This window comes from Pundamilia nyererei, unplaced genomic scaffold (genome assembly GCF_000239375.1).
Source record: "Pundamilia nyererei isolate P.nyererei 1_Seehausen unplaced genomic scaffold, PunNye1.0 scaffold00081, whole genome shotgun sequence".
NCBI classification, from domain to species: Eukaryota; Metazoa; Chordata; class Actinopteri; order Cichliformes; family Cichlidae; genus Pundamilia; species Pundamilia nyererei.
Genome location: NW_005187482.1, coordinates 1757057 through 1768569, shown reverse-complemented (window position 1 = coordinate 1768569; position 11513 = coordinate 1757057). Strand labels below are relative to the sequence as shown.

At 41.9% G+C, this 11513-nt stretch overlaps 1 protein-coding gene across 2 annotated transcripts in view; it reads left to right on the top strand.

The window, feature by feature from the left end:
* Positions 1 to 2017: 2017 nt before the first annotated feature.
* Positions 2018 to 11513, top strand: part of pkn1b (protein kinase N1b) — a 41146-nt gene continuing 31650 nt past the window's right edge. Inside the window, exons 1-3 of one of the 2 annotated variants that reach the window (XM_013912133.1) lie at positions 2018 to 2072; positions 2330 to 2616; positions 2765 to 2896. In XM_013912133.1, the coding sequence (XP_013767587.1) occupies positions 2870 to 2896 (27 nt within the window). In that variant the 5' untranslated portion in view covers positions 2018 to 2072; positions 2330 to 2616; positions 2765 to 2869. The remainder of the gene's footprint in view (positions 2073 to 2329; positions 2617 to 2764; positions 2897 to 11513) is intronic. The other variant, XM_005738054.1, reaches the window with a different exon arrangement.

Genomic DNA, 11513 nt, shown 5'->3' with positions numbered 1-11513 from the left:
CACATTCTGTCTCTCACAGTTGAAGTGTACCTCTGGTGCAAATTACTGACCTCTGTCATCATTTTAAGTGGGGGAACCTGCACAATCGGTGGCTGACTAAATACTTTTTTGCCCCACTGTATCTAAAGTTCAGTAAGTTTGCAGATTAACATGTCAATAAATACATACAGTACGACCTCATTAACTTCTAAACAGAAATAACTATATTTGCTATCTTTTTAATAGGAGTTTTGTTTTGCTGGTTTGGACCCATTTCGCATCCCGATGGGAGTGATCGCTTTTCTAGGATGCCTGCCATTAATATGACATAAGCGGTTTCTGAAATTACACGAAATGACACAATAAGTAACCATGTCACACATAGCTGGATGGTGTAGTGGCATCTTTGGAACAACAGGTCGAGGTTTGAATCCAGCAAGTCTACCTCACAACATGAGCTACAGTGTATAACATAAGCTGTGGTGGCTCACACATCAACTAACCTTAACAACGTCTGTGTCAGGTATGTGACAATATAGTGAGATATAGAGGACAATATGGACATTATGATCCACGTGTTACGATTACCACAAGGATCACTGTTGCCTTCACCCTCTACAATTTTTCTAGTTGAACATCGTTTAGCATGCAGGGTCAGAGGTCACATTATTCTCTGAGAGCTGACAGCATAGCTTGACATGGCAGAAAAACACACAGAACAGCATAAATAATAAAAAACCACGCTGGCCTGGTTATTTGGTCCTAAATAAAAAGCGGCATATATACAAAACTGTACTCTTTGGGTACCTGATTAAAAATGTTCACTCACAAAGTGTGCATTGTGGTTCATTCATAATGATGTAATGCATGAATAAGAAAGAGGTTCAAAGTTTTTCTTCCTTCTGTCTTGACTGAGGAGATTTGGCTGCACAGTGGTCATATTGTTGCTGCAGGGACATCAAATTCGCAATTCATCATTCATCTACAGCTGTAGTGTTCAGGGTAAGCAGCCCAGTCTTCCACTCTGGTATGATTTGGCAATGGCACCAGGAGCTGTTTGATCCTGTAGAAGAGAAGGAATGCAATACACTAGTAATACATAAATAAACATAAATGAACTGATGGTTCCTTTATAGCAGCTTAAAGGGCCATTACACTGATTTTATGAGAAGAAGAGACATCATCAGTTTATTTTAACTCAGACCTACACAGTAAGCTGCAGTGCACAAATTCAACAGATCCAAATTTCATACAGTCACACACTGACTGTATGAAGTTTAGTGTTCCTACAACCAGGTTAGCACGGTGATGCGTTCAAATGTGATCAACAGGTCTCACATGAAAGCAGGAGGGCGCTCGGCTGCCGCAACGGTCTGCGCCTCTTTCCAGCTGCGTCAAGCTGACCAAAGAAGTCCGCAATAACAGCAGATCCAGGCTGTGCTGGTTTCAAAATAAAATCCCACACGACTTCGCTGCCAAATTAAAGCGTTTGATGGGGGGATTATTTATTAACTGCTGGGACATTCAATTCGAAATAAATGCCGTATGCTCCCACAAGAGCTCAAACAGTGATATCTCCTCTTTAGTGTGTTTATGCTGCTGTGTTTAATAGAAGTGGGAGAATCGATCCAAATATTGATAGTATTGGTATCAGCGCTGGTAATGGCATCGGATTGATACTAGCGTAGTAGGATCGATACTTTGTCTCGATCCTCTAACTTCGGTATGTGGCCCACTGGATTATGTTGAACACATTTATTTTTGGAAATGAAAAAAAAAACAAAAACTTAAACACGCACTGTGAAAAATGTCTGAGCCTTTTTGTGTTGACTGTCACCTCTGTTTTATTTATAGCCCGCAGCAGAAAGGTTAAGTGTTTTAGAGACAAACATACCAGGTTTTCAAAATACACAATAAGCTGAACAGTGTATTTTATTGCGTTAACTATTTATTTACATGGTGTCAGATCTGTACCACAAATAGCAGTAAAGCACAGCATTAGTGTTTAATGCAGTACTGTCTGTCCTGTCTGGTCTGTTATGTGTACTATTCATTCTCCCTGTGTACTCAGACTACTGACTTCCTGTTCTGTGGTAAGTTGGTTAAAAATAAATAAACGCTTGTTTTAATGGTTTAAAAACGATTCTGTGCGTATGCTCCAGTTTCTATACAAATATCACCGTGAGTGTGGCAGCTATAGAAAGTCTCCACACGGTTATTTTAACCTAAAGTTTTGTAAGAACCAAATTTCTTTTGCGTTCCGTGCACTGTGCGTGTTATCGCCGATGCGTATTTTATTTTGAAGGTCAGAGCAGGAAGTCCCATTTTTATATTCTCTGTATTCCTTCAGCGCTTGTGTTCCCTACCCAGCAGCAACAGTAACCGGCTCCCAGCTTCCCGCAGAGCCGAGCCGGAGCGCATCGCTTCGGGGAGAAGATGGCCTCTGTTTGCTCCAGGCAGCAGAGCTGGGTGTTTCAGTGAATCCTGGCGGGTGTTGGGTTTCCTCACAGGGCTTTCCTCCCCTGACGATGAGAAGGATCCCCGCAGCAGCGCTCTCCCTCACACTACTCCAGGACAGCCCGCACTGTCTGCGTGATGCAGCCCGGAGTCCGAGAGTTAACGTCCTGCTACCAGGAGGTGATGGTCTGCCTCTCTCCACTGTCCACCTGCTTCTCTATCGTTTTTCCAGACGTTACCATCTTAGCATTTTATTCACCCACCTTCCCCACATCAGACTGCACCTTTACACGGATTATTTTTTTTAAACTTATTATTATTTTTACAGGACTTCCAACGTTGGACTCTTTGCATTTATCCACTGGTGCTGCAATGATCCGAGGGCTGTAAAGTAAGACAAACGGTAGCAGAAGTCATCTCATTTGTCGCTGGCATGATGGCCAATCTCAGTGAGCTACAAGTGAGTTTCCAACTTTTCCCTGCTTGCTGTGTGAAAGCTGCTGTGTGCATGCACATGTGTGTTTTTAGCTGACTCCCATCACTACAAGCTCGCTGTATGTGTGGCGTCTGTGATAGCAAACATTACCTTAATGTTTTTGATGCCTGATGATGAATTTGCTGGGGTACATCCACAGAGTTGAGATTTATAAAAGGCACATTTCCAAAAAAAAAAGTGTACCAGGTAATGCCCACTCACTGCCCAAAATGCTAGAGGCTACAGTTTGCATTATACACAGTTCGAGACAGCTTAATTACATTTAGTGAGAGAGTTAATTAAAAGATTTTATCTCAGCTCAGATGCTGATAGCATCCAGGAGTCGTGTGAGTGGAAAAGCTGAACCAGAGTCAAAGAATGAAATAGTTGCTGTTCATCCACTGAATCGTTTTACTTTTGATCCTTGTTTAAAGCTATGCTGCCTGGCATGGCCTTTTAAAGACCTTCTATTTGGACGATTAGAAAATCAGCACCAAGTCCAGTAAACAATCCACATCTGCAAACAGCTTATCTGCATTTAGTCATATTATTTTCAGGGGGGGAAGTGCTGCTCTTTCTACTTCCACTCCAGTTTTACTACACTTCTGATTTGCCAAATTAAGCGGCAGGACTTCCCTCTGTGGGGCACAGCAGTTGCCCTCGGGTGGAGTCAGGGGTGGGTCATGGAGGGTGCTGTGGTGTCAGAGCCGCAGGTCTAGCTCGGAGTGGTTGGCTCACAGCTACCCTAGTATCAGTTCAGCACAGGACACCGTGGAGAAGGATGTTAAAAATTAAAGGACGCTTCAGCTCAGCTCTTTCCAGGAGCAGGTTAAGCAGCAGCACTCTGCGGTTAAGAACCCCAGTCACAAAGTTAAACTACTGCAGAGAGCATGTGCAGATTTCTTTGTGAGTATGAAATACTTTTACTTGATGTGGACAGCTGAAATGGCTATAAGAAAGGCTTGTGATTGATGTGTGACAGCGTGCAATTAGAACCACAAAGCACTCACATTTCCTGTTTCTGTACACAAGCATTAACCTGCGCGTGTTTGATTTGACACCCGTCTTTCCTGTGGCCTTCAGCTGCAAGTGCAAATGTGTTTTGTTTTTGTTATGTTTTTTGGGTTTTATTATAAGGCACCAGCAAGTGTTTCTCTCAGAAATCCACTTAGTCAGATCGCAGTCATTATACAGCACTGCTGAATCATTTGTTGTGAGCGAGAGCTCAAGTATTCCTTGACATTTAATGGTTTTTTTCAAGGAGAAGGTTCCTTTGATGTTTACTGGAAAGCACACTGCCTATGTCTGGATCAACAGAAGCAGACAATATGTGCCAAAGACGTTTCAGTTTGCCTTCAGTCATGTGTGCTTTCAGAAGAAGTACCTTACTCAAACTGCCACCAGCATAAAATGAAAATTGCGATTAGAGAAGTAGTTTGCCTTTATAAACTAATTATAACTTTAATAATATATTCTTTATAGCGGTATTAACGCTGGAAGACGGTGGTTTGGTGGTAAAACAGTATAATTTTACTCTGGCGAGTTTGCCAAGTTTTAGTTATCCTGCATTTCTACCATATTTTTCATCCCAGTATTACTATATCATGACTGCAATGCTTGGAAAAACAACCTGTGTTGGAGTAACAGTAGTAGTGCAGTTTCCTCTGACGTAGGCACAAATGACTTCCTCTTAGATTAAAAAACTAAGGGTCATTAGGAGAAAGACACTATTTCCACCTAATATAACGTAATGCTGATGTGGACTGTAACTGACGATGATCAAAGGAATCATTAATCATTTATGACTTTTACTCAGATATCGACATAGGTATATAGAGGCATATTTTTAGTAGCAAACACTCCATTGTTTCTGTGGCATGATGAAGTGTTCATCATTTATCAGTGATTTGATCATTATAAACACCTAACTGTTTTAGTATAGCAGAAAACTGTCGTGCTCGTTAAAGAAGCAATGACTAAATGCAGAAAACAACAGTTCACACACAGGTGTGTGCTACTCCCTTCACAGAATAGACCAAACCAGAAGAGAAAGTTAAGAGTGAGATGCTGGTGCACTTCTGAAAAGATGACAAGTACATCTGAGTGTTCACTTAGAGTAATCGGATGCTTCACAGGTACTCAAATGGCAGACTTACATGTGCCTGTAAGCCAAATTGTGCTGTTCTGTGGAGGGAGTAGTATGCACTTGTGTAACCCGGAACCTGTGGTTCTCTAAGGAAGTTTCGGGGTGGCGGTAGCTCAGGTGGTAGAGCAGGTCACCTACTGATCGGAAGGTTGGTGGTTTGATTCCTGGCTTCCTCTAGTCTGCATGCCAAATATCCTTGGGCAAGACACTAACCCCAAATTGCTCTCCGATGCATCCATCGGAGTATGAATGTGTGTGAATGTTAGCTAAAAAAAGCACTTAGACAAATGTGCTTGTGTGAATAGGTGAATGCACAAGTTGTATAAAGCGCTTTGAGTGCTCAGAAGAGTAAAAAAGCGCTATATAAGAACCTTACCATTTAAGAAAGTTCACTTTTAGGTTTTAATCAAACCCCAAAAGGCCAGACACTTTACTTTCCATATATTGTTGTGTCTTGCACATCAGGTTCAGCTACCCTAACATAGAATAGAATAGAATAGAATAGAATAGAATAGAATAGAATAGAATAGCTCTTTATCGTCACTGTTAGAAGAACAATGAAATACAGTTTGGCATCTCTCTGTAAATCTACAAAATAACACAGATATTTACATTTACACAAGAAAGATATGTACAAGTTATACATGCACATGCGTACGGATACACCCACACATACATACATATATGTATATATATATATATATACGTACACATACATGCCATCTGAGGAGCATAGGTGCAGTGTGATCAGTGATATTGCACATTAACATAATTGATAAAGACATAATGATAACATAATGATAAATGAGCCTTAAAATATAATAAGGCTGCATCAGTGTCTCGCTGGAACAAAGGAATGATGGTTACTGAACTCAATTATTATCTAAATTAACACAAATATTCATGATCACTGATTTCATCAATATACTACTGTCACAGTAATGACCACTGCCCTTTTAAATTACATAAAAATAACTGTGCTTTTAAAAAAATGGAAGTAGCATGAGCAGTAAGTTTTCCCTTTGTTTCCTAAACTTCACACAGAGATGATAACTGACTGGTGACCGGTGTGTTGATGACACATTCAAGCTTAAAAAGCCCCCTGACTGAATCCATTATTCCTCCTTCGTGGCCTGGGCTGCAATTGAGCTGTTTCTGCCCACTATGATGAATTCATTCTCCCTGCGTAACAATGACAAACGGCTCAGTCATTATCCCGGCAGGCCAGCAGCAGCAGCGGCACACAGCCAGTGAGCAATGGCTGATTGAGATCAAGGGGCCATGTTGGTAATGATGATAGGACCTGTCAGATTGGACCAAGACACATCGATGTGGTGATTGCGCTCGTTTGATCGCAGTCCCCTCCTTTTAGTTCTCCTCAGAATGTTATTAAGGCAGCACTGATGGAAGAATTTGGTCTCACTCTAAAGAAAACAATTAAAATGACTGTTTCTCTCTGAATGAGATCGCGAGATCATGAGAATATAGCTTAACTATTAGCGCGTCTCTGCCATCTCTATCCTGCATTTATCGATTTGCAGCCTCTTTATCTGCTGACCCACCGTCTCTCATCAGATGGCTGTAAGAAGTGTAAATCCAGCTTTCTGCACTGAGCTGATAACATAGCTTGGGAGCTGCTATATACACTCTGTGGCCTCTCCCTCATGAATTCTTTATTTCTGTTGGTTTCCTGCAGTTATTATCTGTACGAGGCAAGTTAGAAGAGTTGCCGCTGCTCCTTCTCTCAGTGTTGTAGGAACGAGGGCTACAAATTACTTTTTTATCGATCATCCAAGAGAGGGGAAGCGGCTCGGTCTTTAATGGCATTTGACGACTTTGAGAATACTCACGTGCAGAAGCGCTGCTAGATGAGGTTGGCTAATGGCAGCACATGTGTCGTAGTACTCGGTGATGTCTTGCATCACGCTCAAAATTATGTGTCCAGCTGCCACTGCGATGGATAATAGGATTATGAGACTGTGGACTTCAACTCTGTCTCTGACCTCCTTGGAGGGTAGCATTAGAGCCCTCAGTCACCCATGCAGGCTCACAAACACATATACAACCACCTCCCCCCCAGCATCCAGCCCCTCCTGCCTCAATCCAGGATTACACTGTGTATGCAGAAATCTGTCTGTCTCACAGGCATGCCAGTCGGCAAGCTTCCTGCTGCATTACAGCTTCTGAAGTATTGATGGACAAATCTTAATGGAATTCATAAATAAAGCCAATAGATGTGTCTAGCAGTAGCACTGCTCATTAGGGTGCAGCTACGAATTCCCAATTAGTGCCAGAGAGCAACACTAACACCTTAAATGCCAGAGTAGGAAAAAAAATCTGATAAATGTCAGCTAGAATTCATGACTCCCCGTCTTCCAGTCTAATGGCTGCACCTCCCAACAGTTCACCAGTCATGTTTAAATTCAGCCGACCAGTCTGCAAACCAGCTGATGCTGCAGTCACCCGGCAGACATTCAGAGGATTAGTTATCTATGACACCAAGCAAAACTATAACTACAGCAGAAAGACTGGAGAAAACCATCAGCATAGACTGTTGCTTTTTTTCTAAGCTGGTTTGGTGAGTGTTTCAGAGCCTTCAGGGATTGTGGTATTACACGATTGTGCCGCTAAGAAGGACAAGCTGGAGAAACGATGTTAGCGCAGCGTATTGTAAGTTCCTTCTGGAAGTGGTAATTCTGCCAGTATTACCCAAGAACAGGAAGGTCACAAAGGAAGGGAGCCATCAACGCCAACTGGTTGCTAAAGTAGTTTTGTGATGCCAGAGGGCACTGAGGCTGAGGTGAGCTTGTGAAACAGCTTGGACTGTGGTTTTTTTTTTACCTCAGCTTGGCACTGCCAGACCATTCACTGAGGTAAAAAGGAGAAGCCACAAGATAGATAACTCCATATTTTATCATAAAAACAAAAACAAAGAATAAATAAGAAAAAACATTTTCAGTGCAGTTTGTTAAGAAGCTGGAATAATCTTCATCAGTAAATATGAGTTTTTCCACGTGTCATAATGTGTACTAGATGTTCAAATGTCATCTGAATGAGTCTTTTCATGGATTTGTGGCAACATTATTTCCTTAAACTGTGTCCGAAGTGATGAAGCTTGAGCTTAAGATATGATAAATTAGTAAACCATTTGTTGTCCTCGGACAGCAAAATCAGATGTATAGTACTTTTTTAACCTAATTATTGTACTGCAGGACAGGAAATACAACACTGAAGAAGGAAATTACGTAGGTAAAAATTATTTTTACTTTTGACCATATGTGGTCTGGCCCTTTCTCTGTGTATGGTTTTGTCGCTGATGCCGGCTGCTGCACATTCGTTCACATTTAGAACAAGTTTATACTCGGGGGGGGGGGCAACACAGCGAGCAAACACCACATCCACCACAAATATTAGATGAAGAAGCGCTGTTAACAAACACATGCTTGACGTCCCTGTAGCTGAGGTGAAGTCTAGACACATCCCTAGCTACACTTTAAATGTGTATTTTAAGTTAGGGACAATAATATTGGAGACCATAAAGACTGAGTTGTTTTGTAGTCCTCCTCCAACCTCAACAGTCAGATGACCCCCAGTGAGCAAGTGCTTATACTGGGAAGAGAAAAACCCCAGGGATGGGCAGCCATCTATGTATAAGCACCACTTTGCCTTCATTTTTCAAACTACTTGAAAGATATTTTCATTTTTTTGTAGCCAAAGAAATGTATCAGTTTTATGTACGAAATATCTAATCCTGGTCACTTCCACTGGACTTCCACATAAAGTTAAAACTGGTCATTTTTATTGGCCAGTCCTCTCTCTTGTACTTGACATTGATCCTGTGGCTTTATTAATAATGTTGTTAGTACAATGCAATTTTAAACTAGAGCCATTTGCTAACAGTACAAAGATCAAATCAGCTAGGGGTCTGGAGTTAAAGCTCATTTTCAACATCAGATTGACTGATTAAGATCTGATTGTTTGGGGGATTAATCAATAAAAGAAAACAGACTTGGGGCATCAGCAAGCTTTTAAAAGCGTACGTTTTATTTCAGAACACTCAGACTTATTTCACTTAAATCATGACAGCACATGGCAGCTGGACGCCGAGACCTTTGTGTTGCAAAATGACGTACATGGTAGAAACGATGAAGTTGCCACATGCTAAAGTAAAGAGAAAGAGGAACCTGTACTGTGTGACCTGATTGTGGTTACACTTGAGGCAATAAGATGAGCTGCCACGCTACCGTGCAGAGGTTATGTGATAGCCGGTGTGTAGCGCTGCAGGGGTGGTGTTGGATTTAAGATGCTCGCCACGCTGAGGCTTCGTGGGAACAGCAGCGTGGTCGGCCATGATGTCGCTTGCAACAGCGAGCTGTCTGTTCTGTCCACCCAGAGGCCGTAAAAGTCTGAGAGAAGTGGAACAAAAAATTCTGTTATTATCTTCTTGAGAGGGAGCGACAAAGGTAGTAACTGGTTAGCCCGACAACAAGCCCACCCTTCAGAATGTAACCCAAACTGCAGCTATTGTTAGTAAAGTCTCTGAGGTTGAATTGCTGGAACAGTGGGATACAGAGGAACAAAAAGCACCCAGGTGCCATTGTTAGTTTGGGCTTTCCCCCCCCCCAAGATATCAACAATTCACGGGATATGATGAAAGCTGCAACTGGAGAAGCATAAATAGTCTTTAATGAAGAGGGAAAGCCAACAGAAGACAGAAAAGAGAAAGCTTGACTCATAGTTCTGGTACTGAACTAGCTGACAGGCTGCACCAGCTTTGATATGGATACGTATTGTGATATGCTACGGGCAGTCTCGGACTTTTATGATCCCTGGCTTGACCCTTTTCTTCCGATAAGCTCCGACCAGCAGTACTACATTGTATAAAAGAATTGCTGTCACATGGCTCTAACTTTTATATTTTTCTTCTTATCAACACACATGCTGAAATTCCAGAACCAATAATAAACTGATCCTACAAGAAGTGTTATCAGTGTATCCAAAACCTGTGTCCCCACAGACCCTCACTTTTCCAAGATGCACTTCTTGATTTGCTGATAGACTGCAAACAGGCGGTTATGTGGTGATTTGTAATGATAGAAAGTCAGTCATATTCAGCAACTTCAAGCTGCTGAAATGGACTGGTACTTTAGAGCAGTTTTCTACTCTAGCTGAGCACTTATACCCAAAGTCTTTTTCACCCATTCATACACACATTGGTACATTGCTTTCATTCTAAGGTTCATGCACAAACTCACTCCAGTGGAGCTGCATGCATCAGGGGGACTTGGTATTCAAAGTCGTAATCAAGGACACTTCGACATGCAGATTGGAGGAGCTAGGGATCATACCACGACCTTTCAATTAGTAGACCCGGCTTAACCTCTTGAGCCACAGCTGTAGCGTGCCGGTGTTGTGAAGTCGGTCTCGAATGCATTTTTTTCTCATCTTCACAGTGAGTGATTGAAGTAAATACTAATGAGAGCACAGGATCCTTTTGACTGACGTATAAACCGCCCATAAGATGGGTTTACTAAACAGTAGGACTTTTTGAGCTTTTGGTAGAATGATTTAGCATTATTGTTTGCATCATTAGCATGGCTGTGAGCATGGTTGGACTGCAGTTTTTCGGCTCTTCTGCATTTTTTTTTTTAGCTCCAGTGGTTGCTGGTCAGACGTGCTACTTTAGAAATATTTTGAGTCATATCCACACATGCTTATCTGCTGCTGGTGCATGAATCCACATCTGAAAATAGTCCCTAGATAATGCTTTGTTAGCTATTTTTTGAGCCTTTTTAAAAGTGAGGTTCATGCAGTGCTCCTAAGCATATTGAATAAGTAAGTACTAAGTATTCCCCTGCAGGATTGCACCGTTGCATAACCCCAGATGAGCAGCAGAAAAATCAAAGTGCCACATCATGTGCAGACTACTCTCTGCAGACTACTTTGACCTGATGAATGGGTCTTGTTTTCATTAGCCATTATAGTGCAACCAAGATCATACAAATCTGCAAACATTTCTGCATGTTTGTTTTTTCCTCCCGCTCCAAGCACTTCGCTGTCATAATCAACAGCATCAGTAAAGAGGGATAATCGTCTGCATTATAGAATGGACCTCTTATCCCCCTCAGCCCTTCTGCCATAATCATTTTTAATCTTCCTCGTCCATTACCATCATGCCGGTTCAGCCACTCCATTACACAGTGTGTCACTTTCCGCTCCCTTTGTCCTCTGATAATCACTGTAGGTGACATGTTAGCATATTGAGTAAAGCATGTGTCACAAAGCCTGTTGTTGACCCGTTAGATTCAGGAGCAAGAGGCCGGAAGACGCTGCGGGATGACATCTTAATAACCTCAGATTTAAAACACATGATTTTCTGATGAAATCTCTCATGGACATCCGTGCATGATTTACACAACATCTGAGTTTGGATTTATACCAGGAAGTTGGGGGGGG